Here is a 25127-nt window from a genome sequence, read left to right on the forward strand (position 1 = left end):
TTGCCAATAGTTCCTCAGATCTAGAGGAAAACCAGAGGGGGGCCTCTGAAGTTAGTGGGGGGGAAGAGCAGCCGTACAACTCTTGCAGACACTGCGACTTTGCAGACGAGCAAAGCAACTGTAAATAGCCCAGGCTATACTGCTGGTACAGTGTCAGGTAGGTGGAACCATAACAGCAAAGGAATGCCTAATTTGACTTAATTACAGTGAAGGAAAACTGCCTTTTTGAGGTATTTGTACTTTACATGAGTATTTCTATTCTACCAAACTTGTTTCACTACATTTTGAAGATTGAAGATTGCATTTTTTTAGTCATTTGCATGCATTTGACATAGTTTCCATTAACTTTCATATTAATATTTTACAAAACATATAATTAACTTCTAAAATTATAGTGTGTGTGTGTGTGTGTGTGTGTGTGTGTGTGTGTGTGTGTGTGTGTGTGTGTGTGTGTGTGTGTGTGCGTGTGTGTACAACAACAACAATAACACACACACACACTTTTATATTACTATTTTACAAAAGATACTATAAACTTCTAAAATAATATTGTGTATGTGTGTGTGTGTGTGTGTGTATGTGTGTGTGTGTGTGGTGTTGTTGTATAGATGTATATATAGATATATAGATATGTATACCTATAGTATATATACTGTATGATGTTTAGTAGTCGTGGTGTGTCCCTGTGCATTGCATGAACTGTATCTAAAATGGTCGGAAATATCGGCTGTTGAGAGGCGTTTGATTGGCAGTTGGCTCCAGCTTCACAAACATCTAAATGCAGAGCAAACAGACTTCCCATTCCTTGGCTTTAATTGGTATGCAGGCTCTGCTCATGAGGACAATGAAGTCTACTTTTGTGTGGGCTGAGGAGAGTCACTCAGTGACCAGGAGAGGGCATCTCAAGTCCTGAAACCAGCGCCAGTGAGCTCAGAGTAATCCTCCACCAACATCATTCCTGTTGCTATACAACTGATTTATTCTTGATGCCATGGTCAACGGGTCTAATCGACAGCAGACTGCGCCCTTTCCCTCCGCTGTCCACATCTGAATCTGGATACATCCAACTTGTCCGGTTTGGACCTCAGTTTATTCCTCTCCAATTTCTTCACTTGGTCGGTTTCCGGTGTCTTTTCTGCCACTTAACCTAGATTTAACCATTGGCGTCTTTAAGATGCATCTTCTCGCCCCCCAAAGCTCGCGCTCAACAGTGTCATTCTCCTGAGGCTACAGCTTGAGCGCGTCCGTCCAAGGGCTCTGTAAGGTGGCGGTATGCAGTATGCACTATCACGCTGATGTTGTGCGGTAAGGTGAAACTAAAACAGAGGTTGATGCGCACCTTTTGGAGCGACTCACATCTCCGACAGGTGTGCGGCTGTGCGCAAAGCGGATCTGGCCGCGGCACAAAGTGCGTATATTTTCCGAGCAGACGGGCGTCCTGGGTACGTGTCCAACTATTTGGACAAAACACCGAGTGCGTTTAACATGTGGACCTGGGACGCATGCAACAGTGAGCCCTAACCATGAGGAGGAGCCGACACCGCACAAATATGGGTATGTACACTGTTCTGCAAGGTACTTACGGTGGTCTGCATTTTTGTGCAAAGTCTTCAGTCGTTTTCCTAATTACACTTAAAGCTAATGCTGGTGGCTGTGTGTGTCCCCTGCGGTTTATGAATGATGACTGCAGGCTGGGGCATCTGATAGGGTTTTTCTTCTTCTCAGCAACTATTTGAGGGATTATGCCTGGTGCATGTGGTTATCAATCTCATTCCCCTGTCTCAATAACATGCCTTTGAATGTGGTAATGAATGTAAGTGTGTCTAGATGCAAATGAAGTAGGCTGCAAATAACCCCCTCTGTTAATGAACGCCTCAGAACACAGTATGGATAAATGTTTGTTTTTCTGATTCAACTGAATTAATATTTCACTCTGTTTCATTCTCTTCTATTCTTGTGTGTATTGTTCCTGATTGGTACATTATCACTTTTCTGTGTGTCTGCAGGACTTCTCGTGCTTTTCAGGTGGCTAGTATTCACAGTGCTTGTGCCTGCCTGGCTGCTTGCTGCTCCAAGCGCCATCCGTGAGCGTCCCTGCCCCCAGAGCTGTAGATGTGATGGGAAAATAATATACTGCGAATCCAATGCATTTCGTGACGTGCCAAGCAATGTGTCTGTGGGCACACAGGGCCTCTCCCTGCGTTACAACAGCCTGGTGAGCCTCAGAACCCACCAGTTTGCGGGCCTGGGTCAACTAGTTTGGCTTTACCTCGACCACAATTACATCAACGAGGTGGATGGTCAGGCTTTCCATGGGATACGGAGGCTCAAAGAACTGATTCTCAGCTCAAATAAGATCACACAGCTAAAAAACAACACTTTTCATGACGTTCCCAATCTGCGTAATCTAGACCTTTCCTACAATAAACTGCAAGTTCTCCAGCCTAATCAGTTTGTGGGTCTACGCAAGTTACTCAGTTTACACTTGAGGTCAAACTCCTTAAAAACTGTCCCCATGCGAGTTTTCCTTGACTGTCGCAACTTGGAGTTTCTTGATATTGGCTACAACAGGCTACGGAGCCTCACACGTAATGCTTTTGCAGGACTCCTTAAGCTCATCGAGCTTCATCTGGAGCACAACCAGTTCTCAAAGATAAACTTTGCTCATTTCCCCCGCCTGACTAACCTGCGGGCACTCTATTTGCAATGGAACCGTATCAAACTGCTAACCCAGGGCCTGCCGTGGATGTGGACCTCCTTGCAAAAGTTGGACCTCTCGGGAAATGATCTCCAAGGGTTGGACCCGAGTACATTTCAATGCCTCCCTAATCTCCAGACTCTTAACTTGGACTCCAACAAGCTCAGCAATCTGTCTCAGCAGACAGTGGAGGCTTGGATCTCCCTCACCACCATCAGTCTGACTGGTAATTTGTGGTACTGTAACCCCAATATATGTCCCCTGGTGACCTGGCTCAATGCCTTCAAGGGTAACAAGGAGACCACTATGATTTGTGCCGGCCCCAAGGAAGCACAAGGAGAGAAAGTGACTGATGTGGTGGACACCTATAACATCTGTACAGCAACACCGGCCCCCATCCCCTCAACAACGTCGCCCCTCACTTCTGCTTTTCAACCTGAGCTGCTGCCTCTCCCCACACAGCCTGTGGAGGATAAGAAGCTCATCTGGAACAGGACAGCCTCCCCTACTCCTTCCGAGGCCTCCCCCACCATCCCTTTGCCAGACACTGAGTATGTGTCCTTCCACAAGATCATAGCTGGTAGCGTGGCCCTCCTCTTATCGGTGGCCATAATTCTACTGGTAATCTACGTCTCGTGGAAGCGCTATCCCAGCAGCATCAAACAGCTTCAGCAGCGCTCGACAGTTAAAAAACGCCAGAAAAAGTCAAGGGAGACGGAGCGCTCCCTGAATTCACCACTGCAAGAGTACTATGTGGACTACAAGCCTTCACACTCAGAGACTATGGATGTGCTGGTTAATGGGACAGGACCTTACACATACACCATCTCAGGCTCCAGGGAATGCGAGGTATGACTGTTGCCCTCCAAAAATCCATTTCCACTGCGAGGCATGAGAGGTAAATTTTCTATGAATCTGCAGAGAAAAGTCCTCTGCTCTTGTCTGTTTTTGGATAAGGAAGCAAAGGTCAGTGCACGGTGACTTGTTTAACAATATGCTGGGGTTGTTCAGTTCCATATGATTACCCAGCTGTTGTTCTGAATCGTACCATTTTATTGCTAAAATATGATTCCCATTAGCTGAAAGTGCAGTGGCAGCTCCTTTCCCTGGAGAACTTGCATACAGTAAGATGCATTATGCACAAAGTAGGTTCATCTTTCATTCCTGACATAAAAGAGCTCATTGATGGATCTAGGTATTATCAGTCAGCCTATTACTTATTCACAAATGGCTTGCTGTCCAGAATGGAATGATAAAACATGATTAGATCAAGTCACTGTGCAGGTGGTCCTCTCCTATCCTGTGCATTTGCTACAGCAGCTGTTGTAGCAAATACACCAGTCGTGTGAGTTTTGATATTTGTGTTTTCGCTGTATTAAATATGTAAATGTTTACAATCATACCAGCTGATAATATACCCCCTTCCCCGTCTTTGCCTCTAGCAATCATGTACTTAAGATTTTAGTCAGGAGTGTAATTTACAAAGTTCAAACAGTTACCGCAGGCTGGAGAACTCTATAAAGGCCTGCAGCCAAATAAAAAATTAATTATGCATTTGCGCTCGATTTCCTGTCTGGCTTTAGTGTACTACTGCGGTAACAAACTTCATTATGCTGCTTTTGTTTCATCTTAGAAAGATAAAGAAACTTGCTTAACTAACTTTCGCCTAAAAAGTTTAAATTGAAAGCCAGACTCCTTCACATGACGGACTGATTGAGACACAAAGACTAATCAATTTGCTCATGCTTGATTAGGCACTTTTTTGCCCGTGTAGCCTTCTCCCCCTCTAATGCTATGCATCTGTCTTCCTTTGTCAAGCATCTTTTTTTATCTGGCACTAAGTGTGATTAACAGGACATGTTGTCTTGGGAAAGACATTGTGTCACTGGAGCCTTAGCTGCACCTTTTTGTTGGACATCTTTCTTCTCCGTTGTAGCTGTCAGAGATGCTCAAAGACAAAGTTTTATCTCAAGCCCCTACATAGCTCCTTTCCTATATTCCACGTGGACCCTATACATCATTTCATAACATGTTTTTAATCAGCGGACAGCATCACGTACATTCTTGTTGTGTCTTTCACTGAAGTGACTGGAGAGGCCAGTCGAAATATGTTTCATTGTTTTCAGTAATGTCACATTCTACAAGGTACACAGGTAGCTAAATCAGCTATTTGTCAGATTATCTGTGGCAGAACATTTCTCAAACAGAACAGAAGCTTGAGGTGAGATGGTCGGCTCATCAATCTCGGAGCTTTCATGTGAGAATGTGGCATGGGAGCTTTAAATGGCAGACCTAATGGGGCTTCTGCTAGCTAGAATAACTAATAGCCCATCAGAGGTAAGGAGCCGAGACTTCCCTCAGCTTTGTTATTCCTTGCCCTCTACAGCTCAAGGGAGCAGCCTTAGTTGTTAAAAATGTAATGGGATTTTTTTATGCGTGTGTGTGTGTGTGTGTGTGTGTGTGTGCGCGTGTGTCTGTGTGTGTGTGTGTGTGTGTGTGCGTGCGTGTGCGTGCGTGTGTGTGTTGCATTTTGTGCCAAACACTGTGATGCAAAGTAAGAACACAAACAGCAGGACACTTTCCAAACCACTACTAGGTTTTAAGTTAGAATGGTGCAGTGGTGGTTCAGTGTGTGTGTACTAACTACATGTTTTTAGACCCAAACTGTATGGGATTATCATATAGTTGGCACATTTTTAAGGGGAGGCTCCTGGGTACCCATAGAAGCCGTTTCCATCGGATATCTTGAGGTCAGAGGTCAAGGGACCCCTTTGAAAATGTAAATGCTCGTTTTCCCTCGCCAAAATTTAGCCTCACGTTAGCCTTACGTTAGCATGATATGGTTGGTACCAATCGCATTAAAGATGAAGTCCATAATTTTCCTTAAAATATCCAGTTGTTTTTTTCATATATGCTAAAACTGTCTCTATATCCTGACTAGGGGTGGGCAAAAAAATCCTCTCCTATCCTATCTTCTAAGATTCATAATCGATTCATATTGATTTTATTTTGGAAATGGCCAGGATTAAGGCAGCTACTAGCCTTTGTCTAGAATTTTATCCATGTTAATAGCACTTTTATTTTCGAAGTCACTGAGAATTGAGATGTATACATGACTAAATTACATTTGGTCATAGATTTGCCCTTCTGTGTTTACATTATAGCAATCAGTTGATACCTTTTTCAAAAAAGAAAGTATAAGCTCATGTTTTCATGCCATAATTAGGATCGGAGAAGATCCTGAGGTATGTACTAATTAAAAAATTGATTTTGAATCGAAAATTCACTGAATCGAATTGTGACACCAAGAATCGGAATGAAATCGAATTTTGAGGCACCGAAAGATTCCCACCACTAATCCTGACAACGCAATGACACAGATGCTCCTTGAAAAAGCCACGTAGCTCTACCTCCACCTTCTGCACCATGTTTGCTCTGAAATGGCACCTGCTAGATTCCACCGCGCTTGAACTACAACCAATCAGAGCAGAGGAGTTTCGGACGCAGTGTCAATGACTGCTCTGAACTCCAATCAAACTGTGAAACTGCAGTGCTGACCAAATATGAATCACTGGGCCTCATGCGTGAAACGTTCGTACGCACAGATTTGATTGTAAAGTATGCATGCAAACTGTCATCAATACTTACTTACATCCCGTTTGCTCTTAGGTAAGATACAAATTCAAGAGCGCTCAGGACCACAGTTAAGCCAATATTATATCTATTATAAATGATGATGAAAAGATATTTTAGTGTACTGTTTAGCTGTAAAATGAGAACGTGTGTCGGACTGGTCAGCTGGTGGGCGTGGCTTGGTTTTGGCTCGACTTGGTCACAAACTTTCTCATTTCACAGCTAATCAGTACGCTAAAAAATTTTCTGAAAAAAATGCAAAGCAGTTACGGAATCTTTATTCGTATTTCCTCAGCGCTGCCTAGTTTCAGTTTGATTGGAGTTCAGAGCAGACATTGGCACGGCCTCCTCGGCTCTGAGCGGTTGTTTTTCATAGGACACGGTGGAAACGAGCAGATGTCATTAGTCATTAGCAGCACACATAGAGGGCTCTGGGAGCAGACAGGAGAGACACAAGACTTTTTCACTGATCGTCTGTCTTGTGCTGTCAGGATAAAGTGTATTGTTTCAGCATCTATGCATTTTTTTATAGAAAGTTACAGACTTTAGCTTTAAGTCGTTAAGTTTAATTTGACACCAATATCATCACTATAACTTTTAAATGGAGCCCACTGCAACCTCTCAAAGATAGTCTACTTAGGGGGGTCAAAGTGGGTCCAGGCTATAATGAGGGCATTGAAATGGTGTGTTTACACTTTCAGACGGTCGCGTTATTTGATCTAATACAGTAGCACGTTTATTGACCGCTTAACTTGCATCGGAATTCATTAAAGGTCGCAGTACAAGGAGCCTGATGTGCTGTGATAGTGTCTAAGGCTATTAGCATCACAATGAAGGAAATGCAGAAAAAGATCTCTCCAACTATACGAGAAGGCTTTTCAATTTTATTGTGTGACACACAGTAGAGTGTCACAAGAGATGAAAGTGATAGAGATGTATCTTTAAAAAGCTGCTTCAGGGTTCAAAACCCCCAGTGCGGAGCATATTGTAAATGCCCAAAGTGAGTCGCCGACACATTATTTTAGGTATTCCAGATAGCAAGCACTTAAGCTATTAGCTGCATTTTCAATTAGGAGAAAGAGCTTTGTAATTGAAGCCTGTTATCTTTGGCACATGCCCAGACCAACAGATTTGGGAGCAAATTTGTTTCCTATAGATTTCCTCCAGCACAGCTCAGCAGGTTGGCTTTGACACTGCAAACTGAACTCTGAGTGTGAATTTCAATGAACACTTTGAACTGTGCGGTTCCACGGTCTTCCTGTGGCACATTATTTAAAAAAAAAAAAAAAAAACTCTTTCCCTTGTATGCCATCCACTTCTGTGCTCACAGGGCAGCTGCAGCGGTTGATGTCCACCCACGGATCATCCCATGCAAGTGGTTAGTTCAGAAAATATTCTCATTTCAGCCAAAGGCGATTCTTGTACTTGGGCAGAATTTGCAAGCAATTAATAAGGTGAGGATATCCTGCTCACAGATAATTAAAGTGGGCTGTTAGAGAGCAGATGAAGTGAGGAGAAGGGAAGGTGGCTTGGTGCATCTAACTGACTGATGTAAATGCTGTCTGATGACTAAACTAAAAATAATTACAATTTTCAGCTAATTTTTCAAGATAACAGGGATCAGGGCATTGTAATGTTATAACTCTGATAAGCAAACTGGTATTTAAAGAAACAACTGGGGCCAGCAGGAGCCTCAATCATGCATTAAGTTGTTGCATTGGCACTCCACGTCCTCTTCCTGGTTATAGTCCAAACTAAAGGCTCCTATGGATCTCACCAATGTTTGTCTATTACAAATCCTGCAGCTGTGGGTACATTTTAGTCAACAAACATTTGTTTAATTTTGAGACTCTAGAATGTGAGCCCCGTCTTTAAAATGTCACGAATGAGAAACAAAGATGATGAGCAATCAAAATATATCGCCTGGGCTCGCCAAGATGGCAGCTTGCACTTCATCTGTGCGTAAATGCACAGAAGGCAGGCTTCCATCATATGAGGGGAGTTTGACAGCTTTCAATATTTGTTGCTCACCTACCAAATAAAGGTTAGCCACATGAGTGGAGTAGCCTCTAAAAAAGGATGCGTCATTTCTTGACACAGCAGTTTGTACGTAGGGTGTGGGAAGCACACAGCGGTGTTATGCAACACATACTGCGATAATAGGACACACTCATACTGTATAACAAATGACTCTTCATTTGTGTTTGAAGTTTTTCCATTAAAAGCAACATCTTTCGCCATTAGTTCTAATTTTTCTCTGTCGTCTTCTTGTTTGTTGTAATCGAAAATTACTATAACTGCAGCACTGGATGGCAATAGTCCATGGGTCACAGAAGTAGACTACTTAGCTTTTATCATACCTGATGATTTTGTGAAAAATGGGCTTTGGTCAACTCAATTCAAACACAACTGCAGCAAAATGCGGGGATAAACAGGCTTTTAAGTGAATTGGCTGTAATGGCTCTTATAAAAAACCTTTTTTAGTGTCATATAAGTTGTTATTTTGTAAGTGGTGATCACTGTAATAGATTTTTGTGCATGATCACATTGGCTCAAGGTGCAGTCTCCATTTTCATCAATCAGCTATCTTTTCACCATGAATGACACATACGGACTGAGACCTCCTATCCTTCAGTCAAACCAAAGTTAAGGTAGCTCTCCAGATGTACCTTAACTATCGTTTAACAGATGAGCCAGCTGCACTTTTACATTTCTCTGACATGTGTCATTCATGAAATAGTGATGCTTTGACTGCAGGAATCACAAGGACGAACAGGTTGACCTGATGAAACTGATTAAGAGCTTTGCTCACAGAGGTAGAGATGTCACAGATGTGTGGCCCCAATAAGTTCTCTACTATTTTTGAGTGACAACACAAGAAGTGTTTCAAAAATAACTATTTTTAAAGCTAATTTTATATACAGACTTTTGTATAAATTATACAGTAAGTATTATTAGATTTAGTTAATATAAGCAAATCTAATTTTAACAACCTCAGACAAAACCTTGCAAACCTTGTGATCTTTGGTGACTCCTAAGGAGAGCCCAGAGTTTCACATTGATATTCTTTCTGCAGACAAGCTACATCTTCAGGACAGCAACAGGCTCACTGCTAATTTATATTTGAGCTGTTTTAAAGGAATAGTTAGACATTTTGCCAACAGAAACAAATGTGCGCCTTGTATGTTTCTGCAAACCACAGATGCACTGAAACGATCTGTAGGAGACGCTCCAGGCTTATAACTGACCCCAATGAAAAATCATCTGCGTCAATATAAAACGCTCAGAGCAAGTGCTCCGGAGGTCAGTTACTACCCTGTGCATCAAAAAGTGATGCCAAGGGGTCCTACCAAAGTGTCATTATGTGAATGAGAAGGGAATGGGAACAAGAGCAGCTTTTCACAAATGTTGAGATTCAACCTATCTGCAGAAGCAGACAATGGCAGCATTTTATTGTGGTGACTGGGTTGGACTTTCTAGCTACGTATTTAGTTTAGCTTAACTTAGCACAAAGACTGGAAAGAGCTCACTAACACGTTATCTCTCTATTTTAATCCGTGCAAAACCCAGAGTGTAAAAGCAATGTGCCCGTGTTATTACAGGGTGTTAGGTGTCAGACTATTTATCGGTCGGGCTTAGGTTGCCTGGCAACTTTGATGGTCATGACAAGATTCCAGGAAGGAGGCATTATCTCCGGTTTTCAGTCTTTATGCTAAGCTAAGCTGACCGGCAGTAGCTTCATATATAGACGTGAAAGTGACATCAATCCGCACATCTAACTCTCGACAAGAGAGTACAAAAGCCTATTTTCAAAGATGTCAAACTACTCCACTCATCATACAACCCATTCTTTGCTAACAGCTGTAAGGTTAACTCATTCAGCATTTACTTATTCAATAGAGACATTAACCATATAGTAGTACTTGGATGTGCCAAAGACAGACTTGAAGTACAAAATCTATCTAAAACACACATATTTTACCCAGTATCTCTCTCTGTTCCAGTCAGTGCTGTGATTTCATGCTGAGTTAAAACGCTGCAGTGGGATTCATTAGCACAAATGCACATAATCAGACCTCAGACCTATCTTTGGTGTTAAGCACCTCTCAGGCTGCGCTGTGCGTGGGGTGAGATCTCCCCCAAATATACCTACTCTGCAATATGTATGACTCTGACTTTTGGTGGTGGGATGTCTGTTCTGGTGAGGAGGTGGAATATATTTTATAACAGCTTGTAATCCAACAATGGTTCGTTTAAATGAATGTGGCAACTCTGTTGTTTCATAATAATTAATTTTAGCATCTCTTCTTTCATCAAATTGATGTTTGCACAATGTTATTATTCTCATTATGATGTACTAATATAACATGCCCCAACCGGCTAATAGCTTAATCTGGCACAGGCGGAAAATATGATGTTCCTCCACGCTTCAACACAGACAATATTGAATTTCACTCTGGGTTAGATGTACTTATTTATAGAACATATACGATGAACTGCTGTTTACGTCTCTGACTGATCATTACAGACTCTCACAGACGCCTAAAGCCAGCCGAGTGATAGACGCAGGTAGATCACAGACAAAACATTGCTGCTGAGGAAAAAGAAATGAAAGTCATCACTTTGTTAACCTCCAAACCTCCATTTTAAATTGAGGTCAGCATTGACTGACAACATCATTAACTCTGATATGCACTTCATAATGCGCAATAACCTGGTCCTTCATTTAAGCCCAAGATCAAATTAACTTTATATTTTATAAACAAATCCATACATGTGCTAAATCTGTACAATATGCTGTAACAAAGAACTGGAAATCATAATATGGTCATTTTTATCCAAACTAATTTGAGTAAAAAAGAAAGACCACAGAGATAAATCCAACTAAATTATCCCTTTTCCATCACACAATCTCCAGAGGCCCTCCCCTCCTGCAGCTACACATAAACCATGATGAATATTTAATGTGATATTAAACTTCTCGTCTCTTTTTTTGTTCAAGGCCATTTTGTTCAGGCAATGGTGAATCAGCTAAAACCAATTTTGTGTTAATTATAAATATGTTTTGATGGAAACTCTCTCTGGTAGTAAAAACTATCCCATTCCACTCAATAAAAGCAGCTGATGTCAATATATAGTAGTATATAATGGTATATAATGAACATGATGAAAACAAGGGTTGAGCGACAACAACATAAGTCTACAGCTAGAACTGTGAACTAGCATGCTCACATTGACACTTCTAACATGCTGATATTAAGCAGGTTTAATGTTTACTATGATCTGAGTTTAGCATGTTAGCATGCTAATATAAGCCAATTAGCAGTCAACACTAAGTACAGCTGAGGCCGAAAGGAGTCTCTCTGTGTCTGTCCTTTGACTTTATCGACGACCGCTCTGATCAACTTCACACTTGGCAGTCGAATCGGTGGGAAACCAAGGAGGTGCAGTGTCGAGTGCAAGCTCTTAAGATCTGCATGGACTGACTGATTTTGACACTGATTTTTACTAGTTGCCAGGTTTCTCGTAATAGTATTTGACTAGTCATTATGTAAGACAGACACACAGAGAGGAGTTCTAGCTATCAATGAATGTGTTAGAAAATAAATAGTAATCTGATTTGTTTGTTTTGTTTGATTCGAAATAGCGTTAAGTCAGACCTAAAGACAGAATAGACCCAGCTAACCTCTTCAACTTCCTGCCTGAGTATGTGGCGCTATAACATCACAGTATTTCCATCTTTACTCCCAATGGACAGCAGTCCTACATTCGAATGTAAACATACTGTATGTCGTCCTGGGCATCATAATAACAATGAAACAACTGTTGTAACAAGTTGTATTTCCTGGGAGACACCCATGGATTGGCCATCGGGAGTAGAGTAGAGATTTCCCACAGGGCCTGTCTATCTGTGGGCCGATCAAAAGCTTGTTTTCGTATTTTTTTTTTTTTTTGACCTGAGAGAGATTGCATGACGGTTTGTCTCTCATCTGAACACTGGCTCATCACATCCTACCATGGCCCACCACACTTTTATTACTGTGAATCCGCACTGGTATGAGACGTGAGCAGCACACTAGTATTCTATCATTCAAGCCGCACCAACTACGTTCCCCAACCATCTCTGCTCGTCTGTCAGCAGCAGCTCCTGGGGAGCCGTGAGACACGCGTCTCTCAAAATCAGTGTGGATTGATGCATTGATTAATAGGGAAACCTATCTGTTCCGTGAGACGAGCAAGTGAGGGCCGTCAAAACCACCTCTAAAAACGCTCCCAGTTGGGGAGTGCCTGTGTCTTACTTACCACTCAGCTAAGTGGTATTGGGACTGGTATGTAGGACATGTATTGAAGGGGGCTGCTGGTGGAGGGCTGGTCTGGGTGTCAAAATTCCAGGGCTGATTTTTAATTTAAATGTTCTACTATTTGGGGATGTACCTTGCTTTTCTGGAATGAGGTTGTCGTTTGATCATGTAATGCCTCATCCACTTGGCTATAACTACAGGGGTGAACATCTAGTTCTGGTGTCAAAACAAGCTTGGCTCACATTTCACAGTGGAATTCAACACTTCATAAAATAGAAATGTATTATAGAACAGGCACAGAAACCAATTTCTCCACTGACAGCAGCCTCAACAGACCACAATGTAATGCAGCCGGGTGATATGCAGTGGTTTGAGTGAGGTGTGTGACTCTTTTGACTCTCATACTCGGTTTGCTGTACTCTGTCTGCCAGCACTTACATACAGGCCAATGCAACAAGCTCACCCTAGCTTCCCTGGCACTTGTCGGAAGGCATTTGGAAAATGCAGTAAATTACTTACTGAAGTTAAAGCAGATGTGCTGTGCAGGTGTGAGTTGAGGGAAGTTGGGAACAAAAAAATAATTTATGTCACCTCCAGTGCTAAATCACTTCTGGCATGCACTGAGCACCACAGATTGATAATGCATAACAGTGTAAGTGTATCCGAGGGAGGATTTTTCCATTAAGTACTTCCGTCTGAGTTAGAGCCGAGGAACAAAACAACTATTTCAATTCTCATGGAGTCCGAACCAGTGTTTCCCTTGATTTATGTGTTTCCAGAAATCTGTAATTTTCTAATAACTTCTCAAAAATCTGAATCCCATATTGAGTGTCCTATTATTATGGCATATCTATATCAATCAGTAATCACATGCCCTGGAGTCCTTCAGTTTAAGCTTCTGCTCACCGAATCAGCGATACTTTTACCGTAATGGGATTTGACAGCTTATCTAGCACCTATGAAAAGTCAGGCAATGCAGACACTATGAATAATATAACGTGAAAATATTAGACAGCATTTTATTCTGTTTTATGGTCACAGCATCCACGTTCATTTTTCGACTCAGCTTGAAGCAGTTGCTGCCTATTTAGCCCTTAATTTTTAATATGATTCATTTAATTGGGATTATTAGGTTAATTTCAATGAGATGCCGTAGTCCTGTCGACTGTGTCGCTTTCATTCACTGCAAAAGATTTAAAGCGATACTTAAAAGAGAATGAAGTGTTGACTTTGCCCATAACAACACGTCCCAGTAAGTCTGTGGACTGCAATTTGTATATCCACCCTCCTCAGCATAAAGACAGGACAGATTGTTTAGTCTTTTTCCGCTGGGAAAGGTGTTGATGTAATGGTGAAGTCTACCTCAAGAATAACTCGTGATTTCCCCAGAAACTAAAACCCCCTCATCATGTAGCTACATCTCGGTCTGTCTAATGGGACCAAATTGTGAATCACAAACTGAGAAAGTTGTGGCATCTCTGTCGAGTTCTTCTCCTTATTGTGAAATGCCTGTCAGTTAATGCCGCTGCAGTTAGGCAGCTGCACGGGAGATTTCATCAAAATTAGGCATAAATGGCACATTTCAGTTACCTACTATTTGGCAGTGATCTTACTTTTAAATGGATCGTGCAGGAACTGCTGACACAAAAACTGACATTAACCAAATTAAAACAGTTAAAGAAACAGTTCAATAAGACCAGGAGTCTACAGCCGTGCCAGCCTACATTTGCGCACAACAATGCTTTGAGCCAAATGTTACACATGAGTTACGTAACAAACCACAATAATTTCCTAAACTCTACCAAGTAGTTTTATTGCCTAAACAGGTTCTGCACCGCGGGGGCTGGTCGCTCGTACTTACACGACATTTGTAGGATAACGCACTAGAAATTGTGCAGAACTTTTCCTAAATCATGTGAACCATTTTATGAGGATACTTTCATTTCCTTTGGATGAATTTCAGTTAAATTCCTGATGCATTTGGATGGAAACTTGACCAATGACAACATGCTGATGTTTAGCAGTTGTAATATATACGGATTGAACAGTTTTTTCACAGCTGTCCCATTAGCAGGCTAACCGTAGCTAATTTACCCTAAAGGAAAAGTACAGCTGCAGCTAATGGGAATGTAATTTTGTAAGTATTTGTAAGTATTTATTTAGTCTTAAATACCAATTATTGTACAAATGACATGAGGACACTTTAACTTGCACACTACCACCTGCACTGGTCATGCAAATACACTCACTTATATTTCATGTATATAATTCAATGCTATATGTTTAGTCTGCTTGTGTTCATGTTTATATTTATGTAGGCACTGTCAAATCAAGTCAAATTCCTTGTAATGAAAATTGCCTGTATTCTGTATCGTATTCTGATTCTGATTCTGATGATACATTTAAATATCAAATTTAAAATACATCCATACTTAATACGGATTGACCAAAGTTACACAATAACAAATAAAAACTAACTAAGGCAGTGGTAGACCAGCAAATCCTATCAATGGTGTCCGAGTATTTATGACGGATTCACTTAAACTGATATTGATATTTCTAGGAGATGGGCACAGCTCAATCCACAGTCAAAGATACTCTCAAATATTTCCATTTTGGATTAGGCTTTTAGCGAGATAGCTTTGTTATCACTTTGACTCATTCTTTTCTTAGCTGCAAAAGAATTAAACGTCAGAGCCATTGTGTGTGGCTATTCTATCACGGTATGAGCCAATCAGAGGCTTGATTTGAGCTGCCCGCTTTATAATTGGTGGCGTATAATTTTTTGTGACATGTATTGTCTACAGGTGGAGGAGGTGGAGGGATTTATCTCTCCGTCTTTCCTCCTGCGTGCCAATGTGTCCATTACAAATCAAACAAATGGGTCAGCCCTTTGTTCCCCGAAACATTTTCACTTGCCCTGTCTGAAAGGCATATAATGTGCTCTGATTAGTGGGCTGTTTCAGCAATTAGAAGCGAGGCAAAATGATAGTAAATATGGTCTTTCACGGGAAAGACAAAACAGCACCGTCTACACAAAAGTATGTGGGGCAGATCATCCTGTCAGGATTAGATGTGCTCTGACTGAGCAGAATTTAAACAGACCTCAGTTGATTTCTTTCCCTTCACTTCTCCACTCCCCAGGTGCCAGACTCCGTGCTCTAGTACCATGTTTTTTTTTTTGCACCAACATGCTCTTCCAGCCATGTTTCCTCAGTCAGTGAAAAAAATAAACAGGCCAACAAACTAGGTAACCTGCAGTGTGATGACAGACAGACAGAAACAAGAAAACAGAAAGATGCTGCCAGCAGAATTTCAAATGTGAATACACTTGAATTTGTTTTGGTCAGGGAGAAGAAATTCATAACAAGGAACTCATGAAATGAACACACAGGAGAGCAGCAGAATTAGCCAATTGCCTTGAAAATGAGCTGAGTTTTTCTCCTGCCTTTTATACGCTGCAATCAAATTAACTTGAGAATGGCATATTGAGATAAATTATCTATTTTGGAATTAATGTCGGTAGATGAAGAATTGAGAATTATATTGAGAGCCACTCTAAACGGATCCTGGTTATGAGGTGGAATTATCTTGTTTGCATGCCATCCATGATGTCCTCTCCTTTAATGGACTGAGCCTTATTAGTTTCAACTTCAGACAGAGATGCTGAAAAGATGCTATCGCTTATATACACTCAGGGCCCGTCAACAGGAAGACGCATTTTCCTGTAACAGCACAACTTTAGCATCATTTTGGCAGACCATCCACACGCAGCTGGCGTTAACGGAGCCTATAAACGGTATCTTTTGAAACCGGATCCAAGAGTGGGAAGATTTGAAAACGCCTCCTGTAGTGTTGTCGGCTGGACAGTAAAACAGCATACTTTGTTAAACGATGCTGTCATCACCCCACCTTGGACCCCCGCTGCGACACATAACAACAACAGTGCTGCTGCGTTAGAGGAGAGAGACAGGGGCCTGTACTCTGAGCGGCTGCATGGGAATAAATTAGGCCGACCGTATCTCCCTTTTCCCTGATGGTCTGAATAAGTCGCTAATTGGTCACTAGTAGCTTTTCATGAATAAAGTTGCCAAGAAGGTGTGAAAAGTTGCAAAATCTGGTGAGAAGTGACCGCCTGTGAGTGCTTTGGGACGGGAAGGGGGCTCACAGCAGCCCCCGCTGCTCAGTGAGGACACTTACTACAGAAAGAGTTGTGCATCAGAGTCCAAAACACCATAAAAGTCTCCAATAAGACAAGAAACAGTCGACAGATCTCTCCCTATGATGGATGATTTGGGAAGTCACCAGATTTGGGGACAAACTCACCGCTGGTGTTTGTATTATGATTAAACACGGATTAGTCACAGCAGCTCTCCCTTTCTTCTTCTCCGTTTTTGGTGTATTTCTGTGGCAGTTACAGTACAGCACCACATCCAGGCCCGGCATGTGTATTACAGCGTTTTGAGTCGGTTTCACTGGTTTCGTGTGGACGCAGATATTTCTTGAGTCGAGGCAATGTGGACAGAAAACTATAAAAGAACGACGGAGGAAAAAAAAGCTGTTTTTTTAAATCTTGGACGTACCCTTATATATATTTTGAAAATGTCACGTTTCCTGAAGTGAACCTAAAGAGTTGATTCCCTGATTGGTTCGGTTCAGTCGAACTCTAGTGTGTTTTCCTGGTTAGTGCGGTTCATGTGGGCCGGTGTGAAAGCTAGCAGCCATACTGCAGACGAATCATTTGGACTGAGGTAAAGCTGTCTCTGTGCTGCCAACTCGACTCTGGTTAATCTGTGGTCTGGAAGCAAACGGGCCGACCATAGGATTTTATGATTGAACATATGTGACTTCATCATAAACATAAGCTAAACTAATAAACAGATCCATCTGCTGGGTGTGAACTGTTCAGGAAGCAAGCCTAAAGGGATACTTTATCCATTTCAATTAATTGCCATGACAACGACCTGAATTAAAAACAGGTAAAGTATCCCTTTTAGCAATCTGTATAAGCTTTCTGCAAATCATTTGGTTACCATGGTTACAGATGTGCATCAGCATGTGAGTGCAGTAATTCTCCTTTATCTATCAGATAGTCAAAAACAGTTATAATACTCAACTTGTGTCCTACTCTCTGTACTCTGGCAGTTAATCATATCCATTAAAACGTGCATAATGTAGCGTCTTCACAGAAATAACCCCGGAATAATGCTCTTTTTCTTATTTTTGTCCTATATGTTTGTCATAAGCAGCCAATGTGGTACAGTACTGTAGGCCTCCAAAGTTTGTTTTTGTTTGTTTTCCAATCTAAACAACAAAAATCAATCATTTTGCATAATGTTATTGTCAGGGCCTCCCAAAATTGTCACTGTTACTGTTACAGCAGCCAGTACGTAATTCATTTAAACTGTATGTATAAAGCCACTCTTTTATCCCAGGTGACAAAGTGCTTTACATCCTCATGAGTACAAAACAAAGAAAACACAAATAGCAAACATAAAGTGCATAGAAGAGAAACCATTCGATGAAATAAGCAAAAATACACACAAATGCATTGCACACACAGGCAGCATACAGCAACCAGTAACCAGTCAAATGAAAATACCCTTGAAATAAGAGACAAGCCAACTTAAAGAAGTGGGGGTTTAAATGTATTTTGAAGCATTTAACAGACTCAGTTGATCTAATGGGAGGGGGGAGATCATTCTAGAGTCTGAGAGTGCTAAGACAGGAAAAGAGCCGTCACCTTTGGTTTTATTGGTACACGGTGTAGCCAACGGGTTTTGATTTTGAGTGGCCACTGAGGGTGCAGCAGCTCGGATATACTATATACAGTAGGAGTTGGCCATGTAGTGTCCTGAAGGTGATTAAAAGAATCTTCAAATCAATCCTGAACTTCTCTGGCAGCCGATGCAGCCAATACACCATATTATAATGGTGTCTGTATAGACGGCACTAAAGTATTTTACTGGGCTACCTGCCTGGTGGGGTCATCAGTCATTGTTCTCTAAAGATGGCGCAGCTGGAAGCCACTCCAGCACCAGGCAGTCGAACCTGAACAAACACTTGAATGTGATTTTTCTGGGTCCTTATCCAGCAACAGTTGCTAGGAGGTCATATCCAGCTTCGTACATGTCCTCCACTTAGAGAGAGACTGTGGTTTGGGTTAAAATAACATCTTGATAAGGTTACAGAACCTTCATGTTAAAATAATAACTACTTGGTAAAGGTTAGGAAATAATCGTGGCCATGGTTTAAAAATGATGCAGCTGTTTCTCTTGGGTAGACAGTCTCCCACGTATACCGCATGTGCTTTAGCTCTGATGTAACACACTGATTCAAAAGACAATGGAACAACATGGAGGGATACTGCATGTTGAGAGCATTGCTACTGCATGTTAAGAGCATTGCTACCACGGATAAATCAGTGGGTGAGATTATCCAGGAGCCGGGAGGAAAGGCATTTCATCAATTGGAGATCAGGACTTTGTATTGATCACGCAGCCCATGCATGTTTGACATGACTGAAACCTCTCCCTGTTTATAGTGACTCTTGGATCTCGGTCAATCCCCATTTCCATAGAGCACAGAGGCGTGAGCTCGCTGCAGTGGCAGCACTGAGAGCTCGTGTGCTTCTGTTGCTCCAGAGGTAGCTTTTTATTCTCCTTTTTTTCACACGCCTGTCAAACTGTTTCTCAGTTTAACCACATTGTACAGACACTGTCCTCACATAAAGAAGAGGTTCAGCCTTTTTTTCCCTCTTTGTTTTTGACCCAACACTGATTGTACTGTATACAGTCAAAGCATTGAATAACATACAGTATATCATTTTCAAATGCAGTTGTAGTCCTCGATAAGAACGCAGCTGATTGATGATATTGTTACCTGTTATATAATCAATAACTGAAGCAATTTTCACCTGGGGAGCAATCTATTGCCCACAATGTATTTTTAGTGGTACTAGTTTTCTGGCATCTTTTACACATTACAGCAGCCCACTTTGTAAGATATCTCTTTTTGCTCTAACTTAACATTTCATTACCAAGGCTCACTTGACACAGTCGAGAGGAAAAGGCTCCGTGCATTCAGATATCTCAAGGAGGCTGCTGATGTGAATTGCTATGAGCAGAGGCGTTTAGTTCAATCTGCATCACGTCAACCCAAAAGCCAAATAGATGCTCATTCACACATTTTGCCAGAGTCATGCATGGCTCGACATCTCTCTTACAGTTTACTCACACACACACACACACACACACACACACACATACAAATTCACACTGCCATTCATTCCCAAAGAGTTGTGTGAAGTGAAAATGTTGGCAGTTACATCGGACAGCAAAGTGAAAAAAACAAGTTTCACCGTCGACACTGGGAATAAATCATCAGCTGTTTGTCAGCAATTTACGAGCCAAGCAGCTGGCAATGGCTTTATTCAATTCAGTGACAATTACTGCAGCAGATACTGGAAGCCAATGACAAGGGCCTTAAAGAATGTATGTGTCGGCTGACACCCCATCATGTTCCTGTTAGTGTACCTGAGAGATGCTGAACGGAGAACTTTTTGCAGTCTCATGAATCTCTTTGTGTATTTATATTAGATCTGGTCACACTCACAGAAAGGCTCGTGTCAGTCGATTACGAAAGCTCCAGTGAGATTACAATAAGTGCAGCGAGGACCAGTTCACCGTGGAATTAATTTACTGTTAATAATTTCAGGTTTTGCATAATGTAGAGGACTTAATTACATCTTGAATTTCTGACTAACTATATGGACAAGAAGAATTTTGACAATTATGGTCTGACTGCGAAAACGGAGAAAAGGTCATTTTAAGTTGAACTTCCTGACATCTCAAAATTACCTCCATTAATCATAGCTCGTGTGGAAGCCAACACCCGTGGGCTCTATTTACAGGAATCAATGATGCGGGTTATCACGTCCCTGAAAAACCTCAGCCAAACCCCCAACATGGCGGCGCAGGAGCAGGACACCGGGCCCCACTCTGATCACTGAACTTCTTCTCACCCTGATATGCAAAATAAGCCCGGCCGCTCTGCAAAGGAATCTCATTGTGCTGCTTGAGTTGGCATTTCCGCCTCTCATAGCTGAGGGCGGTAACAACGATCCACCAGTGACTCTGCAGCTTTGCAGTGTTGTTCATGTGTTCTAGTTCACATTGCCTTAACATAATCACACCTATCACTTCTCAGCAACAGCATTTGCCGTTATTAGAAGGGGAAGAAATGTAAAAAATGAGCATGTGGATTTTTATTGTTAAGCTGCACTCACTTTGGGTATTGATGCTATCTGAGTCACTGTTAGATACTGTAGATAAGTGGCTCAGCAGCAAATATGGATTCACTAAAAAACAATTTTCTAAGACTGTTTTGTATTTTTATATTCTAAACCATAACCTGTTCATATTCTATTCCTTCATAGTATGGTCTTGACCAAGAATAACTTCATTAGACGTATCTGTACCATTTTTTTAACCACAGATCTATTCAGAATGTTTAAATAGACTATCTTATTATTCAATTAGTTCAATTAATTAAAGCTTCAGAGAGCAAAGTTCATTTTAATGGAATAAAAACATCTACTTTCACATAACATCATGTCTTATTTTATCTAAGACATTAAATTGATTCAAACATTGACTGAGACTGTTCTGATACGAACAAGCCAGAGCGTTTTTTAACCCCCACACCAGAATGATTAGCCGGTGTAGCCAGACCATACTGTACTTAATAATGCATATACAAATGAAAAATCCAAAAGATTTTATTGATATATTTCAGAAACTGACAATGTATTTTATCACGACTATGAATCCAGTCCTGTAATGAATTGCACACATAATTACGTCAGCGTGATGTATGGTGTCCATTAACCTGATGTTGAAACTCAAGGAAGCTATAATCCTATAGAATGTCATTCATTCATTCATTCATTCATTCATTCATTCATTCATTCATTCATTCATCTTCAAGCGCTTGTCCCTGTCGGGGTCTCGGGGGGAGCTGGAGCCGATCCCTGCTGACATCCGGCATGAGGCGGGATACACCCTGGACAGGACGCCAGTTTATCGCAGGGCACATAGAGACGAAAAGAGACAGACAACCATTCACACCTACGGGCAATTTTAGAGTCATCAATTAACCTAACACGTGCACGTCTTTGGACTGTGGGAGGAAACCGGAGAACCCGGAGAAAACCCACGCAGACACGGGGAGAACATGCAAACTCCACACAGAAGTTCAAACCAGGAACCCTCTCGCTGTGAGGCGACAGTACAACCCACCACAACACTGTGCCGCCTAGAGAAAGTCATGATACACTGTTTTTGTTTTACTGCTTGAAATGATAATACATAAAAAAATTACATTTACACAGCGTGATTTACACGTTCTGCCTTACAACATTCAAGTGACAACAATTTCAAGTTCTGTTTTCAAGTTCTACATTTACGGGCATGGTGGCATGAACGAAGCCAGTTCTGAAAAAATGTAACACTGAGTATCGTTCACAGTAAACCAAAAACATATTGACGATTCTAATGCTGTGTGGTAAAAGGTTATATGGTCAGGTGAGACCAAAATTGTACTACTTGGGCTGAACTCCAAGCGCTATGTTTGGTGGAAATAGGATTTCCAGGCTGTAAAACAAGAAAAGTGACTATTTCAAAAGGGTATCGTGACTTCCTATAGGCACTGTATACACTCACTAGTTTAATCTGAGGTGTAATCTGTAATCAGTGAGCAGCAGAGTAAACTGTGATTTCAGGCACCTATGACTCATCATCATTTTGTGTCCTCACTGACAGATGTAGTGTTAGAAAACCGGAGACACAGTGGGCAGTCACTGTAGTACATACTGTAGTAGTTAGTGAGTGATTTTGGGCAAAGCCCTTGTTTTACTGTTTCATACTAATAGGCTGTTAGTGAACAGCTGCCTCGTCACTCATCTACTAAAGAAAAAGAAGAGCTGCATGAGTATATCATTAGAGTCCTTGTGCTTTCAACTTGCTGAATTCAATTGAATGCTTTTCTAAATACAGAAAATACAAATGTTATGTATATCGATAAATGATTTGTGGAGAGTTAAACATTTGTCATCCACATTGCTGTTACTTTATTTTGTTGTCTCTTTTCTCTCTGACCGCTAACGCTTAACTGTTCAACAGCAATCAAATTACCTCTTTATGTAAAAAGCTGTCAGTGGTGTGTAGTAACAAACTGGGCTTTTTATTTTTAATTATGAGCTTTAACACATGTGCCCAAGTACCCAAATGTCTACAGTGATACATACGGTACACCACACACACACACACACACACACACACACACACACACACAATCACCGAAGCCAGGTGAAATGATTGCAAAACCCTCTAACTGAATGAGGATAGCATGTGTGTGTGTGTGTGTGTGTGTGTGTGTGTGTGTGTGTGTGTGTGTGTGTGTGTGCAGTCTATTCCTTCCTCCAAGTGTACACTGCGATTGGCTCCGGCCATTGGACATACAGTATAATGTAGCACAATGAAAACAGATGTTTACTGTCATTTTGGAAAGGTACTGCTGTCCAAGCTGAGTGCATTTGCAACCTTGACTGATGCATTATGAAAACAAGGTAAAAATGGGTTTAAACATAAAGAATAAAATGCTTTGTGAGCATCGTTTGAATATGAAGCATGCAGTGAAATGGAAGCCAAATGTCTGCTCGATCTAACAAGGCTGAGATGAAAGCAACCCTCCGGGCTACTGACTGTGTCCATCACCTCCTGTTGTCTCCACACTTTCGTCACACAGCTCGGTCATGAAAGTGAAGTAACACACATGCAGAGGGTGATGTCTAAAAAGAAGAATTTAATTAAAAAACGCTGAAAAAAAGAGCGTAGGTCTTTCAAGGCTGGACGGCCCACTGTGTTGGCTTTTTGTATGCAAGTGAGAGCTCATGTCCTTGTCGACATAGTAACACGTACTGGTTGGTCCGTGCAGATCTAAGGATCTAGACTGAGCTCCCCGTGTTAATGTTCTCCTGCTGACAAAGAAAAGTGGCAGCAACTCTGAATGCACTGAAAGAGTCCCATGGCTGTCTACGCTTACTTCCTCCCAGTGATAACGTATTGGCAATTTACGTCTTTTTGTAAATGTGACCTTGCACAGGCTGAGCTCATCTTTTCAAATATTATAGGAGATTAGGAATTATAATCATGACTTTTATGTTTGACATAAGTGTTCACAGGGTCAATAGTGAAACACATTCACTGCATTATGTCATTTTAGGTATAGCTCTTACCATGGTGATGTTTGTTCAAGTCTTTATTTTTCTGATGAGTTTTGTTTTTGGAGCTAGGCGGCTCTGATCGACTTGATCCCGCCCCGTCACTTCTGCTTAGGCTCTGACTCCAAAATTACAAGATGGCAGTGTAATCTACATAAATTAGGGCTGTCAATCAATTTAAAAATGTAATCACGATTAATCCCATGATTGTCTATTGTTAATTTGCAATTAATTGCAAATGAATTGCACTTTTTTATTAATCTGTTCTAAATGTACCTTAAAGGGATACTTTACATTTTTGATACTCTTCTTAACATGGGATTAGATAAATATGCTTGCTTTATGCAAATGTATGCTTATTATTATTGCAACAATCCAAACAATGACAAATATTGCCCAGAATATTCTCCAGAATAACCTCAAAGGTACTGCATGCTCAAAAAAACTATGCTTGAAGGGCATACTGACCTGAATGTAAAATTACTTAGTGTAATGCTACCACAATGTGGTCTGCCTTTGGCAAAGGGAAGGAGGGCTCTCTGCATCAGCTGTATGCTTGGCCAGCAGGTGGTATTTGAGACCCGACATAACTCAATTCACATGGACAGTAATTGCAGATAACTTGGGTCGACAGAACCATCTGGCTTTGACGCTGAACTTGCCATTCAAAAGACCCTTTTTATTCATTTCTGCTCAAGGAGTTTTGTTTCTGCCACCCACAATTTTACTGTTGCATCAAAAATTAGCACCTTTAAAAGGAATTTGCATTATCTCCTTATTTTCACTTTAACTTCAACAACCCTAATATATATCGTATATTTAGCTTCACTTTTGTATTATGGGAGGAAACAGAGATGCAGTTGAGGCTTAATGGGAATGGCATTGCTTTAAGAGGTATGTGGGTATAAACCAAATTTTGACTCGATGATGGAGCTAGATTAAAATTCAGGAGAGGGATTAGTTTCCCTCCTCTGGGGCCCTGACTATCAGACTGGCATCAATCTGAACCAAAGTGGTGGCCCAACCAACCGATATAGTTGCAAGACAAACACAAATCAAACCAGCATCTACACCCCTTTTTTGTCCAGTTTTTTGCACACAGTTGACCAAAAAAAGGGTTCATCATTGACACTAACACGGATAATTAGCTTGGGCTGACAAACACAGCTAGAAACACAATTATCTGTATCTCGGCTCGGCTCTATTGATGTGA

At 41.3% G+C, this 25127-nt stretch overlaps 1 protein-coding gene across 1 annotated transcript in view; it reads left to right on the forward strand.

Moving 5' to 3' along the window:
- Positions 1-1295: 1295 nt before the first annotated feature.
- LOC310946358 (leucine-rich repeat transmembrane neuronal protein 4-like) overlaps positions 1296-25127 on the forward strand; it is a gene marked incomplete at both ends in the record, with an annotated part of 48900 nt that continues 25068 nt past the window's right edge. Inside the window, 3 exon segments of the mRNA XM_083912800.1 lie at positions 1296-1305; positions 1516-1554; positions 2007-3547. Coding sequence (XP_083768926.1) covers positions 1296-1305; positions 1516-1554; positions 2007-3547 — 1590 coding nt within the window.

This window comes from Echiichthys vipera (genome assembly GCF_963691815.1).
Source record: "Echiichthys vipera genome assembly, chromosome: 4".
In the NCBI taxonomy this organism is placed as follows: domain Eukaryota; kingdom Metazoa; phylum Chordata; class Actinopteri; order Perciformes; family Trachinidae; genus Echiichthys; species Echiichthys vipera.